At 44.3% G+C, this 19,541-nt stretch overlaps 1 protein-coding gene across 2 annotated transcripts in view; it reads left to right on the top strand.

Annotated features, from left to right (window-relative positions):
• TMEM154 (transmembrane protein 154) overlaps nt 1-13,079 on the top strand; it is a 316,513-nt gene extending 303,434 nt beyond the window's left edge. Inside the window, exon 6 of one of the 2 annotated variants that reach the window (XM_078676932.1) lies at nt 12,822-13,079. In XM_078676932.1, coding sequence (XP_078533058.1) covers nt 12,822-12,843 — 22 coding nt within the window. In that variant the 3' untranslated portion in view covers nt 12,844-13,079. Of the gene's footprint in view, nt 1-10,830; nt 11,459-12,821 lie in introns of those variants that run through there. The other variant, XM_078676931.1, reaches the window with a different exon arrangement.
• Nucleotides 13,080-19,541: the final 6,462 nt, after the last annotated feature.

The raw sequence follows: 19,541 nt of genomic DNA, 5'->3' as shown, positions 1-19,541 counted from the left end.
CTGGGAGACCCGACAGCCTGCTGCCTGTGGCGAGGACCCAAGGGCCAAGCGGTAGTGAGGGGCAGACCGCCCAGGCCATGCTGCACAGCGACGGCCACGAAGGCTGTACGAGGGAGGCTCCCCTTACTGGTACACCTCCCTGCTTGTCTGGACAACAGCGGGACCCCTGGCCTGGGTCCCGGCCGGCAGTCCCTACCGCCTGACAAGCGGAGTTGACCGGCAGTAGCGCCCTCTAGGTTCTTTGATATTACAGAAGGGGCTGCAGATGCTTGTGCGCCCCTTTCTGTAATACTGATAGACCTGGCACACATGCAGCGCCAGCGCTATTATAGGGGGGATTTCCCTCATTTGCATAGGAGTGTGGTGCCATGCAAATGAGAGCATCACTTTGACTCTGCACTTGTGCCGTATTACCGATGCAAGCGCAGAGGCAAAGCTGCTCTTAGGAGGCGCATTGAAAATGCACCACAAAAAGGTGGCACCCTATCAGTGCATCCCCTGTGGGCATCCCTCTTGACGGATTAAAGGGGGTCTTATGGACCCCCAGACATCCCCCTGCATGCAGGTGCAGTCACTCACTGTACCTGCCTTGAAGGGGATCTCTAATCCCTCTTTAAAGTGCAGGTGGGTTGCCGCTTACACTGTGAAGCAACAAGCAGCTGTGAAACTGCTGCTCCATATTTCAGTTGAAATGCGCTGCCCTGAGGGCAGTACTATTTTTCGTAGCTGCCCTAAGGGCAGAGCTTTCATTACAATAGGCCACATTTTCCCTGTTTGACCTCGGTGCACCTGTTTAAAGGTGCGCTGTGGTACAAACAGGGATAATGCGCCCTTTTAGAAGTACTAGCCCTGGTGTGGACCATTTAACCATCAAAATGCACAAATGCAGTGCAATAACAAATAAAAAGTGGCAGCTGGTTATTTCCAAAGTGGTGAGGAAAGAACATAAATATTTGCACTAAATTGCACCTTGCAACTGAGTGAAGAGAGCAGGAAGGTTCTTTCCTGATGTTTTTTAAATAATGGGGATAAATACTGCCTCTCTAGCACAGTTTTCACACATATTTTCTAAAAAACCGCAGGTTCAGAAGGTGTCCTCTTCAAATATTCCGTACTTTCATGACTGGCCAAGGAACTTTGACGCTTCCCAGTGTTGCTAGGGTCAGCAGAACCTCCTTTATCAGCGTCTGACAAATCACAGGCAGTTCATAAAATATAATTTCACTCAACTGAGCGTTTTACAAAGCATATTTCTTTATTTTAACATTTTACTTCTTTTAATTTTTTCATCCTGCCCCTTTCAAATACATTTGTAGTCCTATAATATGACTAAGAATCTCCTTAATGGTGGCATGATTGCAAAATAAAAATATATACAGATCTCATAATCGCACGCCCAAAACAGCAGAGCTGGACAGATTTGAGGGCTTCATACAGCAGTGCTATTATTCAGGTTACAAGGAGAACTTAAGGGTTCGACCAGGTAACAGGTTACATCAAGTATAGAGGCTAAGATATCAGAAAGCAGCAATGATTTTCACTCAAATATGATATTGAAATATATATCAGGAAATGAAACAATTTGTTCCCAAACATCAGCTTGTCACCTCACGAAAATCTGTACATTTTACTATCAAAAACAAGTTTTCATTTTGGGACAAGCAACTCGGTTTTCCAAAGAAAAGATTATCACTTTCACGAAAAAAACATTACCTTTTCAATTTGAGGAAAATACATGCTTGGTGCCCAAATATAGGTATGGTATTTATATCAAATACTTGTGTGTACCATTGCCAGAGATGGATAGTTGCATGCACAGTACTTCCTTTCCTCCATTTACAAGCTTCCCTACACTGCCTAAGGAGCCTTCATGCCCTTCAGCGCCGAGCTACCCCCTTCCCACAGATGGAGCCCAGCACGAGCTCAAGAACAGCCCCGGGATCCAGCATGCCGCCTCCGCCCACCACCACCCGGCCTTCTACCCCTATGGCCATCACTAGCTTGGGGATCCCTCCAAGCCCTAGATCACCGCCTGTGAGTGCAACAGAACCCTGAAGTCCTGGCTGAACGAGCACTGCTAGAATCCCAGCAATGGCGCGAAAATCATGCTCTGTAAATATGTAATATATAATTGCCCAACCCTAATCGCTTCAACTCTTCTTAAAATGTAATCTTGAGTGAATTTGTAACTTGTTTATATGTAACTCTAACCACTACTACCTGTAGTAGGCATATGTACTTACTGCCATTCTTGTGTGAGTTAAGAGTTTATCTGTTTGTATCTGTTATTTTATTAATGTACTCGGAAGTCCTTATATAATGTAACGTGTTCTATTGTAAAGCGCCCTGACACCTTCGGGTAAAGTTCACGCTATATACAAATGAATAAATAATAAATAAATGTATTAACAAGACATGTCTGGGATGCCCACCACTTGTCAGGAAGTACCACAGTAATGCTAGGACCATTATTATACCAGGGGTGAGCTCTACTATGCCATGGATCCATATAATAAGTCAGGAATTGTCACTTTTATGCTAGGGCCAGGATTTTAGCAGGGGTGAGCATCAGCAAAACATGGATGCCTGAAATATGCCAAAAATAAAGCCAGTGCCAGCATTATACCGGTAAAGGCCATTAGCATGTGATGGATGCCCACATTATGCCAACCATTACCACCATTAGGCCAGGGTCAGTTTTATATCAGGAATGGACATCATCATGCCAACCATGCCCACAATATTCTAGGAATTTGCACCATAGTGCCAAGGCCAGCAGTAGACAAAGAGTGGGCATCATGATGCCATGAAGGCCAACAAAATGGAGAAATGACCACCATTATACCAGGACCAACATTATATGATGGGTGGGCACACAACACCATTTGTAGCCTGCAGCAAAATGTCCCACTCTTTTGCTCTTTCCAGTGCCTCTGCTGGATTGTGTTACTTAATTTGTTTCTTGGTTGCGTCTCAGGTCCTGTTTGCACCATACAATAGACCCTGTGTCATAATTACAGTGCGATTGATAGCACAGACCTGTAATGTAGCAATAATCATGTGGCTGTGGGGTCTGCAAACCACACAGTAAGTGTGACCCAGGGCCTGTCATGGGTTTTGCACACTGACAAAATAATACTCGGATTTGTAAGCGTGGCTAATCCCCCCTGGGAGTCTCTAGGGGCTGTCCATAGGCACGGGGAGATTAAGTGATTTCCCCAGAATCACAGGATGCTGAGCCGACGACGAAACTTGAACCTGGATCCCCAGCTCCGTAGTCGGGGCTCTGGCCATTACGCCACACCATCTCCATTGCTCTCTTGGTAGCTGATGACTGTTGTATGAGACTCCACCTCTTTATAGTTCATCAGTACTCAACTGTGCATGTTACATACATCGACCACCATGCAAATAGACACGCAGAGTGTTTTTACCTACGTAGTGGGGTAACACTAAAACATGCTCATGAGCGAGCATCTGCTGGCATATACTATAACAAAAAGTACATGCAGCAAAGATTCCACTACCACTAATTGTATTGCTATTTGGAATGATTAAGAACTTTTCCGAAATTCGGGGGGGAAATACATTGTTTTGCTAATGTGAAGAGCTGCCTGCCAATTTCATTCCTACACATTGGATATTGGTATTAAGGGACTTTTGTAACAGGAGAGCATTTTTTTATATTCTCAATTTTTTTTTTCAATTTAATGTGTTTTTACGCTGCTAGTCATTGAAAGGGTATTTAGAAAACTAATATATTTTCTTAATTCCGTTTTCCAAGCCCTGATTTGACTTTTACAAATCTTTCTCTCAATCCCTGGCCAACACACACCTTGTATATTGGAACCAGTCTTCCATTTCTATCATTATCTTGTCGACGGGAGATATTGCGATACTCTTGATGTCCCAATCTTTTCAGATGGATCTACGGATGCCTACCAAAGCAGACGTACCCTTTTTATGTCAAGCCTGTGCAGCACATGTGCTGTTCTGCGAGGCATGCTATATTCAGGTAGGGACTTGAAGCCCCACCCACTCTCCGTCCATATTTTTCACTGGCTTGTGTCATTGTGCACTGTAAACTGTGGCTGTTCATTGGTCAAAAGGCCTAGTAGTTGTGGAGGTTGTATTACTCCTGTAATGAAGACAGGACACCATATAAAGTAGCACCGCTATTTATTTGTAATTATCACTCTTCACGGAAAGCGCCGAGCGTGCTGCTGCCTTCCTGCAGCTCCGGCACCCAATTTGCGCTCTTTCGCGTGCACCCAAAATGGCCGCCGTTCACGCTACGTCATCACGTAGCGTGAACACTAGAATGCGACCCTACATATCTCCCCCTTTTATTATCACACAGAGAAAAGCAGTCTTGGAGGTTTACTTTCCTTCACCCATCTGATAGTCTCGGAACCTGGAAGGTCTCATAATCAATCGGCCCCCTCTGGGGCATCTTACCGGAGTTTAAGTCACGTCTCTCCCGCTGACCATTGTGGACCCCATCTCTCTACCTTCTTGGGTACACGGACTCGCTCCACAGGACGGCTCTCTCTCCTGTCGACTCTGTACCACTGCTCTGGGACTTTCGCCACCTCCTTGCTCCGACCCTGTTTCTGCACAATCCATATCTCCTTCCTGTGTGGTGTGATCGCTCTCTGATGTGCTCTGATCTGACGCCCTCTGTTCCCGATCTTCGGGGAACCTTTGTATGATCTTGTTACATCGGGCCATACGATCCTGGGACCATACATTCCCATCACTGAGCAACGCTGCTCGGTCATATACCTCTTTAACTTGTAGGGGCCTGCTGTATTTGCTGTCACCCTTTTTCTGTAACACCGCCAGCTTGACCCTCACCCATTCTCCTTCCTCCAAGGATGTGTCCTTTACATTCTTCCTTTTGTTGTAATGTTCTGTATATATGTTTTGGGCTTTTTCCAAGTTCTTCTGTACTAAGGCAGGAGACCATTTACTTGTAACTGTCTTTTCCTTCCATGCCAAATTGTCTTTAGTGAAGGGATCTCTGCTTCTAAGGATCTGGAAGGAGCTATACCCCATACTTGTGGGTGTGATGCGATAGGCCCAAATCATGTGTAAAATCTCCTTTTCCCAGTCCTTTCCCATTATGGTGGATGCCTGGATGGATCCCTTTAACACTCTATTAAAGCATTCCACTTGCCCATTTCCAGCTGGATGATATATGGACGTGTGTTTAGATATGATCCCATTCCTCTCCATATAGTTGAGCCATTTTTAAGAAGTGAATTGAGGACCCTTTTCACTCAATATGGACTTGGGAATGCCTTCCCTGAGGAAGGTCGCTGTGAGGAACTTGAGTATCATCTCAGTATCCATCTCTTCTTAAATGTGTACTTCAGGCCCTTTGGAATACCTGTCCACTATGGCGCATAGATATTTCGGAGTTCCTTGGTCATCTAATATTGGTCCCAATATGTCAATTGAGAGTTCCTCCCATGGATTCTTCGGGGCGGCGAATTTTCCCAAGGCTGGCCTCAATGGTGTCATCGTCTTATCTGCTCTCTGGCATTGGTCACACTCTCTTACATGTCGTTCTGTTTGTATGTCCATGCCTGGCCACCAGTATCCCTGTTTGGCCCTCAGCTTAGTTTTTCCAATGCCTAGATGACCCTCATGCAGTATTGCTAGTAGCCTGGGAATTAGCCCCTCTGGGGGTACCACTTTATCTCCTGTATACACGAACATTCCCTTGTCATCCAGGGACAATTCCTCTCTCACTTCGTAGTATTTCCTTAGGTTCCCTCGTAAATGCTTTTTTTCAGGCCATCCGCCCACTATGTGTTCCATTACCTTTTGGATGTTCTAATCCACATTGTACGCTTCCTTCCATTCTTGGTTGCTTATAACTTTCTCCGGGTCTTCCATCAAAGCCACCATCTCTTCACTCGCTTCCGTCTCTTCGTTGACTTCCTCCATTGCTGCAGCTCTGCTTAGGTAGTCTGCCACCTTGTTTCTACTTCCCGGGATGTACTCCACATCGTATCTATACTCCAATAATTTCAGGGTCATCTTGGCAATTCAGGGGATGGCACTCGCATGCCCACTGGACGTGAGTACTCTCACCAATGGCTTGTGGTCCGTTTTCAGTTGGAACCTCGTGCCCCATAAGAACTGGCGAAACCTGCCCGTGGCCCACACTACTGCCATTCAATGCGGAAGCCCTGGATGAAAGCGGATCGAAGGACCGGCAGAGTCAGAACATAAGATTACTTGCAGCCGCCTCACGTCCTGATTTACCAGGAAGATAGCTTCTTCAAGTAAAGGAAGACGCGCAGATCCCCCCCCCCCCTCAGCGAATAAGCCAAGCTTCGTAAAAAAACAGCACATCTCTCCGAGACTGGAAACTGGAAACTCAACATGTCTGGTGACAATTCACATCAAAGGAAGTGACCATTGTAGAACCGAAATAGAGGTCCTGAGGAGAGTTCCCCCCCCAAGGAACTCGAAACGCGTCTAAAGCAGTCAATGTTCCATTTTGTAAATATATTTAAATGCTCACAACCATTGATTTACTTGAATCGGAATCGTTCATTGTATTATCAATTCAATTGATTTTTTCTTCCCCCCGCCCCCTCCCCCATCCATTCCCATCACATTGTCTTCACGAAGTATGCCTGAGTATGACTGAATGTTATGAATCCACTTCCTGTGTTGCACCCTAAATGTATGTAAATAACACTAAGAGAATTTTTTTTCCGCTTTCTCCTGTATATTCAATTTTGAATGTCTAAATATATAAAAAATTGCAGCTCAAATAATTGAAAATAAGCTTGCGAAAAAATAAATAGATTTAATCAAGAATCAACAAAAGCGAAGAACGTGTTTCATTTCAGTTCTTCAGAATACCATATACAATTAATAAGTTTCAGTACTGGCAAATACAGTTGTTTTTGATATTATAGGCTTGGCCTTACTGTAAACAAGCCAAACCCCTCCTTTGTATACCACACTACTGCCAGCATTTCTTTTTCGATGATGCTAAACTTTTTTTCTGTGTCTGTCAGGGCTCTGGACGCGAAGCTTAGTGTCTCCATTATTCCGTTGCCTCTGTCTTGCATTGCTCCCAGCCCTTTGTCGCTGGCGTCCGTCGTCAGCACCGTTTGTCCTTGTGGATCGTACCCCTGCAGGGGTATGGCCTGAACGACATCCTTCTGCGTTTCATCCGTCCATGCGAACACCGTCTTCTCTCTCGTGAGTTGCCTCATGTGATGGGTCTTGGTGGCAAAGTGTTGCACGAATTTGCTGTAGTATTCAGCCATCCCTAGGAAGGACCTGACTTCTTCCTTGCTGGAGGAAGGTGGAGCATCACATATGGCTTTCACATTTTCTTTTTTTGGTGTGATGCCTTGCTCTCCAATTTCATGTCCAAGATAGGTAACTGAAGCCATCCCTAGACGGCACTTTTCCCACTCTGCGGTTAGGCCTTTTTCTTCCAGCACGGTCAGTACCTTGGCCAACTTGGTGTTGTGGTCCCGCCGGTCTCTACCCATCACCAGAATATCATCCTGGAAGTATTGGATACCTTCCATGTCTTTGAAGAGACGGTGCATGAGTTTCTGGAAGACAGCCGCCGCCGAGGCAAGTCCAAATGGCATTCTGCAGAATTGGTAACACCCGAAGGGTGTTATGAATGACGTCAACTTCCTGCTCTCCGGGTGTAGCGCTATCTGGTGATACGCCGACGTTAAGTCAATGGTGGAGTACCATTTTATACCCTTGGTTTTGGCCAACATTTCCTCGATGCGAGGTAACGGAAACTTCTCCACCACTATGCTTTTGTTCAGTTCACGTAGGTCCACACACAACCGGACCTTGCCGCTGGGCTTCATTACTACCACCAGGGCGCTAGCCACTCTGAACACATTATGGGTTCGATTATTCCATTTCTTTCCAGCTCTCGCAATTCCTGTTGCACTGCTTCCTTCACTGCAATGGGTATATTACGCACTTTGTGTGATACCGGTGTGGCATCCATCTTGAGGACGATCTTGTGCGTGAACTTGTCCAGCTTCCCGACTTTCTCACCAAACACCTTTGGGAAATCTCTTTTCAATTTTCTAAGTTCGGCCATTGTTTCGGCGCCGTCATCAGCACTTGTACTGCTCCGCCTGGGTCCAGCTTGATGCCCAGGTCTCCTTGATCCATTCAACCTAGGACTGACGGGCCCTTTTCTGCCACATACAGTTTGCAATCCGCGCTCCGTTCGCTGAACTCGAATTTTAACGAGCGATACCCCACCATCGGGACGCGGTCTCCCTTGTACAAGACCGGTCTTATGTCGGCAGTTCCAACTTTGGTCCCAAATGAGGTTTGAACTTCTCATTCCAGACTGCTCTCTGAACAATTGTGTACGGCGATCCCGAGTCCGCCATGATGCTTATCAGCACTCCGCCTATCAGAATGTCGAGCAGCGGTTTATTCGATCTTCGGATGTCCACTCCTAGTACTTGATCCTCTATACATAGCACTGAGTCTTCTTCCTCTTGACTCCTTCCCTCTGTGTCCTCTTGGTCTTGGTCCACGTACTTCACCGTGTTGCGGCCTCCTTTCCGCCGACATACCTTTTCATAATGCCCCATTATGCCGCAAAACATGCACTTAGCACGGAATGCAGGACATCGCTTGTCGTGTGCTTCATGGGCCGAACTGCCACAACAGTATCATGTGTTTCTGATTCCTTTTGTCTGCTTCCCTTGTGGTCCCGGCTTTCCGGCCACTTGTTGGGTCCTCTGTAGGTTGTCCCCGTGCTCTTGTTCCATCCTTTAGGTTCTTCCTCGTCCACCTTATTCACCATTGGTCTCACCACTGGTTCTCTCTTAGCTGCATCCGCACATCTCTTTGCTCGTTCCGCCTTTTTTACTATCGCGATCACTTCCTTCAACGTGGCCTCGTCACTGGCCCATAATTTGTCCTGCACCGTTTTGTTTGTCGTGTGCATTACAATCTGGTCCTTAATGAACTCATCATGGAGCACGCCATATTTGCACGTCGTCGCTAACCTTTTTAACGCTGTTACGTATTCATCGATTGACTCTCCACTTTCTTGTTTCCGCTGCTGAAAGTAGTAACGATCTATTGACACACACACCGCCGGCCGGTAATGCTCATTGAGTTCTTCTATGGCATGTGCAAACACATCATCATCTGTATCTTGCCGAGGCTTGGGTACTAGGTTCTTAAATACCCTGATCCCTTCCGGACCTAGGTTGTGCAGCAAAATCCTTCTTTTCCTTTTGCTCGTGAACGCCTCCTCATTTTCATCTTCCAGGACCTCAATGTAATTGAGAATGTACTCCCTCCAATCACCCCACTTCAGTAGGGGTCCTCCCGGTTTGGGCAGGAATGGTATTGGAGCTGTCGCTGAAGACTCCTGCGCACACATGGTTTTGCGCTTTTCCGGCGCTGTATTCGGGGTCTTGGGGCTGCCTGGTGCACTGCTCTCTTCTCCCCGTTCTGGTTGGAGTTGGGGACTCTCTGCGTCTCCTTTATCACTGCTCCTTAATTCCGCCAGCGCACCTGCTCTGTTGGGGCTCCCTCTCTTCAGTGTTGCACCCCTGCGTGCTTATCTGGGTGTCTGGTGGGCTGTGGGCCGCTATCTTCCTGTCGCCTCCCACTTCTTGGTATGCTGATTTCTCCGACTTGTCCTGGGTGAATGGGGCCTCTGTACCTGGTCTCTTTGGTTTTCCCTCGGAGCTGGTGAGTTCTGATGCTTCTGCCGCGCTCTCCGTGGTCATCTGGCATTTCTCCTATGGGGCCCGTCTGTGTGCTGCTGTGTAGCTGTCCTCTCCTGTTGCTTCTGCGGGTCACTCCTGTTTTTCGTTTTTTTTTTTTTTTTTTTTTTTAAGGGTCCCAGCCTCGTTGCCACTGTGGAGGTTGTATTACTCCTGTATTGAAGATAGGACACCATATAATGTAGGACCGCTATTTATTTGTAATTATCTCTCTTCACGGAGAGCGCCGAGCTTGCTGCTGCCTTCCTGGAGCTCCGACACCCAATTCGCGCTCTTTCGCGTGCACCCAAAATGGCCGCCGTTCACGCTACGTCATCACGTAGCGTGAACACTAGAATGTGACCCTACAGTAGTCCCTCCTTAGTGCCGCCTTGTCTCATTTTGTAACCTCCCATGGCAACACCTCCTGTTATGTGTGTTGTTACTTGGTAGACTTTACTTACAGCCTCCAAGCACTATTTTATCAAATAGCTTTGTTCTACCACACTCTCTTCTAATGCTTTATAGGTCAAGCGCTCGTATTTGCAATGCAATAGTTCTTGCATTTGCCAGAGTTTAAGCTATTGACATTGTAAATGACAATGCCTTTTATTTATCTGTTTTAAAAACAACAGATAAATAAAAAGCATTGTCATTTACAATGCCAATACCTCAAATTCTCGTAAATGTGAGACCTATTACCTTGCAAATGCTTGTTAATGCAGATTTTCTCACAGCTTATTAAGTGAATACATTATGGCCATTTTCTCCGCATATTTACACATAGTAAAGGTGACCTGGCCTGTTTCCATTTATGTTTGAACCTGTATTAATTTCTTTATCCAGACGCTATCCAGATTTTCATGATTTAGTTTAGGCACCCAGCTTAAATTTTGTACATCTCATACTGTCAATACCAGAGAATCAAGCACCTCAGCTATATTTCAGAGTACGTTTACTCTTTTAGAGGTGATGATTCACTGTTTTTCTTTACCTGTGAAGCACTAAAGCACAGGTTGCAACTACCCCGAACATTTTTCTTTTATGTTTCTGATCTCTCTGTTTATTTGTATTTTTGCAGACTTACCTTCGCCGGATCCTTCCCAGTGAATAATGAAATTAATTAATTTACTTTTGTTAGACCTGGCAACCTTGGTGGGATTTCATCCCTATTTGCCTTCAACACTCCTGTTTTGTGACTTTGTTTTTTCTTGCTTTAAGACTCTGGAGATTTTACGACTGGTAATGAGTGCTTGAGTGCTTGTGCTCTCTCCTTAAAACATGGTAGAATTGGCTCATACCCAGTTGGCATATTGAATTTACTTGCAAGTCCATAGCATTCATTTAGGGAGGCCGACTCTTTTCTCTAACCCCTCTGCCATTTCAAAGTTTGAGCTAGTGTGGGTCGAGAAGTCGTTTAAAGCTTTGAAACATCAGCATAGAGAGGAAAATGAAATTTCAAAGACTACTGTTAGGGATTATGTGAAGCTTCAAACTCCACTCGTAATGAAGCATATTTTGCATGGGTTGACAGTACTTGGGATAGAATCCTTTTAACTAGATTTAGACTCGGCTTTGTAAGGTGGCATTTGGGTTTCCCCATTGGCCAATTTGATTGAAGCACTTTGTTAATTTGTCCATGTGATGAGTCCTCCCCCCAGAGTCTGCTCCATTTTACTCTCTCCTGCCAGTTTTTATATTGTTTATAGCAAGAGGCTTTTAATTTCTTGTAACAAAGGGAGCCCATTGCCACAATGTTCTAAACACCCGTACTCGGGATGTATTCCATGACCCCTCCCTCTTGTCTCTGCAGACACACGAACAGCAGCAGGAATGGTGGCGGCACGACTTGCCCTGGACAGTAGCCAAAGAGGACAAGGAGTGCGGCTCCTTTAACTGGTCAAGGGTCGGAGAGTGGGCAGAGTACGACGTCCCGTCAAAACCCGAGCTGAAGCAGGAACAGGTGTGCTTGTTCACCGGAGGAGGTGTGTTTCGTGGCGAGGAGGAGAGCGGCGTTCTACAGGAGGAAGTCGTAGTATCGGGGCTGGAGAGAACCGAAGAGCTGACCGACGTACCCGTGGGAAGCAGGACCGTGAGTGAGCAGCCGTCCCTGCGACGAGAGCCAGGAGGCCAATGACAACACGTGCCGCCCAGCCGCACGCTAGGAGGAGGCGTGTGGCTCCGCGAGGTACGTGATCGTATTGCGGGTTGGGTGGGACGCAAGGGAGGGTCCGAGACGTGACCGCTTCTCTTGGGTGTTACTCCGGTGTTCCCGTCCCTGCACCGCCGTACCCTTTCTCACCCTCGATGCCGAAGAGTTCACTACTGGTGTATCCCTCACTCCCTTCCCCTACACTGTTTACAGAGGGCATTGGAATTGATCCTTGTCTCCCTTCTCTCCCCACCTCGGCGTGTGCTGACATCATGGAGCCAAAGGAGTCGAGATTCCGGAGAAGCCCCGCCAGACCGGACAAGGAAGAAGACGTTCCGAGAAGGAGAAGGCGGACAGACCAGAGCCGTTCCCCACGAAGAGTGTCTTCACGCCCCACATGTACTGATTTTCTCTTGACTAAAATAAATCAACCTCTGACCAAAACACGTCTCCTGCCCCTTCCTACCGCTACCGTTACATTTCTATAATAGAAAAAAGTCAAATCAGAAGATGTGGCGATGCCCTGGCTTATTTGCAACACCTAAACTCTCCCACTCTCTATACATTTACTCTTTTTTTTAAATGTGCCATTGCCAAAAGAAAATGGATGTTATTTTAGCCACAAGTGTTTTTTTAGTGGTACAAGGCAATTTATTAGATGCCCACTCTCGGCTAGATCTCCAGACGGGTTTGCCAAATTTTCTGAATTTCTCCTTTACAGAACGTCAACCCAGGTCATTTGACAAATAAGTCACATTTATTGTGTGTATGGTGTCTATTATATTTAAGATTCTTTTTTGTTTTGTTATGTTTTATGTAAGTATGTAATGTTGTGCTAATATCTGAGGTATTTAGGTATTGTGCTTTTATCGCTGCTTTTAAAGCAGAAATAAAGTTTTTTATACCACACGATATGACAGCAGGATCTTCGCACTAAGGTGACGACCATCTGCGGCGCCAGGCCTGCTTTACGGGCTACATTGGTGATAGTCCCCGATGCTTCCCTGCTCCTCACGGCCCCCTCCTTGGTGGACAGGACTCTGCGCTGAGCTGAGAAGGTAACTTTTCAGCAGGCTTAACCTGGTCCCTGTATTCATCCCGCACTCAACTGCATTTGGCCTGAACTAATGACTTTTCTCTCAGTCTCACGTGACCAGATAGTCATGAGTGGCGCATTGCATTTTTTTTTCCGCTATTTTTTTATTAAAATCCTTAAAATTGTACATTTTCCGTACTACTGATTGGATTTTTATCATTTTGGTCTTGGTTAATTTAGCAAATTTTGCTCTATTTTTCTAAATTGTTGTGGGGGTTTTCTTGTGTTGTGTTTTCACTTTATTACTGTTTGAAAACCTTATTACTGTTTGAAGTGCTGCATAAATACTTTACATATTGCCTCTAAGTTAAACCTGACTGCTGTGCAGGGATGGCTTTAGCACTGGTGGAGCCCAGTGCGACAAAGTTTGAAGGCACCCCCCCCAATGACCACCTCCACCACGAATTCCTTCATCACCGCCCTTTAACAGTGCCCCTAAAGTCTCCATAACCGCTCTCTCTCAGATGCATTTAAATAGGTTTATATTGCCATTCATGTCAGTGTATGGTGTCAGAGCACTTTACATTACTCATACATTACACAGAAACAATCGATCATACATGTGTAAATCAGTGTATAGGAAATGTTACATAAGGCAGAGGACTACAAGATGTAGGAGTCACATGTCATCCATACTGGTAGGCAGTATAGTTTAAGAGTGCTTGGTCTGGAGAAGCACAAACTCAGAATTTAAAACATATCACCATGGTTGGGGTTTACTTTAATAATAAGAATTGATTTCTACACAAATTAACCCTTTTTGCAACATTAGAATAACGAAAGACTGGGGGGGGGAAATCATAACGCTCTAATATATATGTTGCAGTTTGCATGTAGCTCTTTGATTACAGTTAATAGCTCACTGTTTTCTATTAGGATTTTAACTTATAAATTGAGAATAACTAAAGGATCTCTCTGACAAAAGTAGTAACCCACAGACCTAGTTCCATTATAAGCACTGTGTGATATGCATGGGACACAGTCTTCGCAGCAATTATAGTAACCCTCTGCACTACCTTAGGATGAGTCAAAACTTCCACTAAACAAAACTCCGATCTCTCTCCAGTAAAACATTAATCACCAGAGTTATCTTGACATTTTTATTTTTGCCTGAAAATGTCTGAATGGGCAGCGGGTGCTTTTAAAATAATAATATACTTGCAAACACAGTGCCCCCTCCTGAAGTCAGTGTCCAGTGCAGTGGCACTGGTCACACACCACCCTAGAACTGACCCTGCTGCTCTGTGCCAAGCTGCCAGAGGGCTACACTTGGATTCATTTGAGGTTTGTTTGTGGCTCACCCTGACAAGGATTGTGGTTGCTGCTTGAGTAAGGTTTGGCCCCCTCAAAGAGTAACTCAGTTTCTCATAACATCCACTTCTTGACACAGTTTAGTTTTGGTTCTAATACTTGGTCTCTGTTCTCTGACTTGCAGGTGAATAGTTCTAGCTCCACATTTATATAGTACTGATGATGACCCCCTAATCCTTTAAGGATGACATTCACTATGGTGTGAACCCAAATCATATGACTTATGTGGGTGCCTGAATATATTCAAGTCCCTTTAATTGGACTTATTTTGAAAAGTCTACTATTGTTCTACTGCTTTCTTGTATTATACACACCATTCCACTGCAACTCACAGAGCATGTTCTATGCTATACATAACTGATGTATTCCTGATAAAATTGAATATAAAATGATATGCAAGTCAATCAATCAATCAATCAGTAATCTTATAAAGCTCGACTACTCACCCTTGAGGGTCTGAAGGCACTCAGTTGGGGGTGGGTCTGCGGTTCAGTCGAAGAACCAGGTCTTGAGGTCCTGCCTGAATTGCGGCAGCAAAGAGGATTGCCTGAGGTGCAGAGGCAAGGAGTTCCAGATCTTCGCAGTGAGGTAGGAGAAGGATTTTCCTTAGCTGTAGTCTTGCAGATCCGTGGGATGGTGGCCAGGGCCAGTTGGGCAGAGTAAAGCTGTCTGGTGGGAGCGCAGAAGGAGAGGCGATGATTGAGGTATGCAGGACCGGTGTTGTGGAGGGCTTTTTAGACGTGTGTGAGAAGTTTGAAGGTTATTCTTTTGTTCAGAGGTAGTCAATGAAGGTCTCTCAGGTGGCCGGTGAAGGGGTTGCGGCGTGGGATGTTCAGGATGAGCCTGGCGTCGCCGTTCTGGATGGTATGCAGTTTTTTTGTGAGTTTCTGGGTGGCGCTGGTGTAGCGTGCATGCTGTAGTCGAGTTTGCTGCTTGCTGATGAGCGCCTGGATGACCGTTTTCCTGGACTCAGTGAGGATCCACTTGAAAATCTTAGAAAGGAGGCATAGCGTGTGAAAGCAGGAGGACGAAACGGGATTGGTTTGGCAGTTCATTGAGAGTGAGGTGTGCATGATGATGCAGAGGTTTCATGTGTGGTCCGTGATTATGGGGGAGGATTCCAAGTCCACCAGGCTGCAAGTATATATGTTAAAATTATTGATGTGATACCTCATCTGTTACCTTGCTTATATTGTAGTGGCAAATTGTTTACACCAGTAGGAACCTTTGTTCTTTTACGTGCCAATCTCAGTAGGCAAATATTTCACTTAGTTGCCCCCAGACTTGAGCTACCACCTCCTTAATGTCTGCCAATCTGGTTACACTTCTCTCAACCCTCTGTCAATATTATACTGGAGCCCCCTCTTTCATATCACCTCCTAGAGTTCTGCAGGGGGTCTATAAGGGCTGGGTTAGTGTGGAAGATGGTCTAGTCTCATTCCCCAAGTACTCCAGAAAATCGGAGTAGAATGTACGGTTTTAACTTCTGGTCTAGACTATAATCCTGGTCTATAGTCAGTCTCCGTAACAAATCCATAAGCAATGAATTGCTTTTCAGGACCACTCTTGCACCAAAGGTATGCTAGGCTTCTGGCACAAAGGCCACCTAAGTCCTGCACTGAAAAATCTACAGTAACTCCCAATAAAGTATAGAGCCCAATTCAAATTGCTCTGATGGGCATTCAAAGCGGTCACTGGTAAATCGCCCTAAAGCTCTTGAAGCCAGCTGGAGTGGTTTTATCCTCTAACGAAAGATTGATTAACCTACAAAATAATATAGGTCATGAGCCTGTTGAAAGCACCTGTTTCACCCAATTATGGAAATTACTTCCCGAGTAGCTCCTTTCCTTGCTGAGCCTCACACTATTTAAGAACATAGTCAAACCTTGACCTTCCAATAGAGCAGCAACCAACATCCAACCAACAAGACCCTATTCCACATTCTGCAAAAGGAAGAGCTAGCACGCCTTCCGCTATGAACATGCTTAAGGTATGCAAATGTACACATGTATGCAAAGTTATTCCTTATATTGTCGTTTGTTGTATGCATTGAGTCTGCTTGCATATATTTATTCCTTAATGCATTCCCTGCACGAAGTGGCAGTATGAACACAGTTATATATAAACTAAAGTAAATCAATTCATTTCACTGGGTAATTGTCTTGTTTTTTATGAGACACTGTTGCATGAATCTCTCTCCAGTATTGCACTTTGAAAGCACCACAACTTTATTAGTGCCCATAATTTCTTCACTTACGTTCAATCTTAGTAGGAGAAAGTCAAATGTTCTTTCGCTATACTCATACAGCTTAATCACAGAGTTAAGTAGTACACCGGTGTGAGAGTTGGCAAGTGACTGGGTGTGTACAACACTTATTCCTGCTTTGAACTGGAAATTGTGAATTTGAACCCGTGCAAGGCCAACTGAGTCTTTGGTTCTTCTGAAGTTGATAGACAGAGTTCCCTTACACAAGTGCCGCTTGGACACTTGAGTGGTTGGAAGGATGGATGTACTGCCTTATCTAATGAGGGATTACTGTTGAGCAGATGAATGAATGAATGAATACCACTGAAAAGCAACCATATCACACATTGGTGTCATTGGTAGTCATCAAGGGGCTGCTTGTTGATGCCATAAGGTAGTAGACACTTTAGTTCTTTAGGTAATAAAGATGAGAATCAGAAAGTAATAATAAGCTGGGCTAGCATAAAACAGGGTTTGAGGTTCTAGTCATCGAGAGGAGATCTAGCAGTCGGGAGAGTATTGACTTCCAATAAGTCGTGTCAAAAACATTTGGACAAAAAGGGTGTTTCAAATTTGGTGGCTGAGAGCCTAATGACTTCTGGACACCACCCATAAAGCATGAGAGTAATAGGGTCCATGACAGATGGTGGATCGTGCGTGCAAAAGGAGGGATACATATGTCCAGAGTACTGCGGAATACTAGACCTGGGACTTGTGTTGTTGGAGGGGTCTCTAAAAAAGAGGGGGCTGATTGTGGCGGAATTTAATTTTAGAATGCTGGTACAGGTAACTGGATTTTGGCGATACTCCATGAAAGCACTATCAGATACAGGGGACACTCCAGAATAATAGGTAAGAGAGAATTTGGAGTAAGGAGCTTTGGAAGGGGTCAGCATGATTTTGGGATCCCCGTGTTTTTTAGGTGAGAGACAGGAGAGTGAGATGAGGGGATATAAATATTGACTAGAAAGCTAAGTGGAAAGAGACAACAGATGAAGTTTTTCCCCCACAGAAGAACACACTGTCCACAAAGGGGTTTTCTGTGAAGAATACACAAAATTATGTTGGAGTTTCCAGGACCTCACTCTATTTGTTAGACATGGCCCAGTCTGGCTGAGAAGTAAAAGAATACCTATTTTGTTATTCTCCTTTCTTGACTTGTTTGGTATGGGCTCCACATTAATGAATTATGCACCATATTACTGAATTATTTCTTTTCATGACTTGTTGAAAATTAATTAAGTTGATATTACCCCAAATGTATATAACAATCAGAGGGAAGATTTGTGTAGTATACGCAGATTAACCTGTGAATTTATGATGTCTATCATAAATTAGAACGAGTTTTTTTGAGGAAAAAGATACAATGAACGTTGCAATGTAAATCATAGAGAAGACAATAGAGAAGTAAAAGAATAATAATTATGAATACACCTCCTCCGATAAAATGCAAAGATTGTGATATGCCTGAGATGAACAAGAACCGATGGTGAGAACCCATATTAAATCATGGTGACTAATGTAGTTGTGATGCTTTTTAGACACATCTGTACCACATTGTTGTTTGAAGAATTATCAGTCAATATGTCTGTCACCCTGATGAAGGTGAGGGAAATAGCCAGCTGGAACTATGCCCTCCTAGTCGATTACTGGATATGACTAAGAGTTGAGGAGTCGTATGAATAATTATAATTAGAGGTTCTACAGATGGTGAAATAGATACCACCGTACTCTGAAAGTGACTCACAAAACTATGTATAAATGTTGCCAAATGATATATGAATTTGCCGATAAATCATTTTAATTCGGGGAGGATTGTTGTGGGAATCAGATGTGAAAAGGTTGAAAAGAAGCTGAAAAAAAGTGTGAACCTTGAAATAAGTGTAAACTGTGTAATAAATATCTTTCGTAAGTTTAACTATAGTCCTTGACCATATGTTCCATATAAAGTGAGTAGTTTCCATGCTACTATAAGTGTTGTGATGCAAAAAGTCACCAATCACTATAATCAAATGTATATTAAATCCATTCACACATTGCAATGTTTAATAAAAGAGATTGTCAAAAAATATTTTCAATAAAGCCATTTAAAAAAAAATATTAACATGTCTTTGAGTCTTATTTTTAACATTTTTGGGGGCGCAAAATGCAAACATAGAACCAACCACAATAGATTTCTGTACTCCAGCTGAGGAACATACAGATCCAGCTCTGAGTGCTTTAAGAAATATGGTGAGTTCTCATGAAGTCATAGATTTAATGAGCCAGGAGACTTACTGGGCTTTTCTTAATGGTGCTGGGAGGCTGCTGCACAACCTGCAGTTTTTTGCAACATTACAAAAAAGCTTGGTGGTACCCGTTCCCTTTTAGGGGAACCACCAACAAGAAAACAAAATATATAAATGCCCTAGGTCATATGGGGATCTCCTTGACGGAGCAGTGAATACAATAAAAACAAACAAAACAACAAAAATCCAATATTAGGAACCGGCGATATGATTTTTTTGAAGATTTAAGTGAAAATAGAGCAAAAAAAGCACCAAACGCCAATGCTAATCTATAGAAATGGTAGACCAGGTCGGAGGCTCAATTTGAGGCGAACGACAATGTAGTCCTGGCTGGATACAACAAGTTGATTGGCCCTAGTGAAAGTCTGGAAGTCAAAAAGTTTGAAAAGGTTTCAACGTCCTAATTCAACAAGCATTAGAAATGCAATCGGGCTCGGATTTATTTGAGTTTGAGCTAATGGCATTGTAAATGGCAATGTCTTTTCGCCATGTGTTATGGAGTGTGTGCATGTGGTGTGTAGTGGAATTATGCGGGTTGGATTGTAATTTTACCAATGGTGGCATGCTGTGCTTTATATGAATATGTTTAAAAGTAAAGTGTACCATACTGCGATTGCTACAATAGTTAATTGTGGATGCGTTAACAATTGATGCGTGCAGTGATGGCTGGTGGTGTGTGTGCTTGGTGGAAGAGTGCACT

The sequence above is a fragment of the Lissotriton helveticus genome, chromosome 2_1, assembly GCF_964261635.1.
Source record: "Lissotriton helveticus chromosome 2_1, aLisHel1.1, whole genome shotgun sequence".
Lineage (NCBI taxonomy): Eukaryota > Metazoa > Chordata > Amphibia > Caudata > Salamandridae > Lissotriton > Lissotriton helveticus.
The sequence above is the reverse complement of the archived record's forward strand: the minus strand, read 5'-3'. Positions and strand labels throughout refer to the sequence as shown.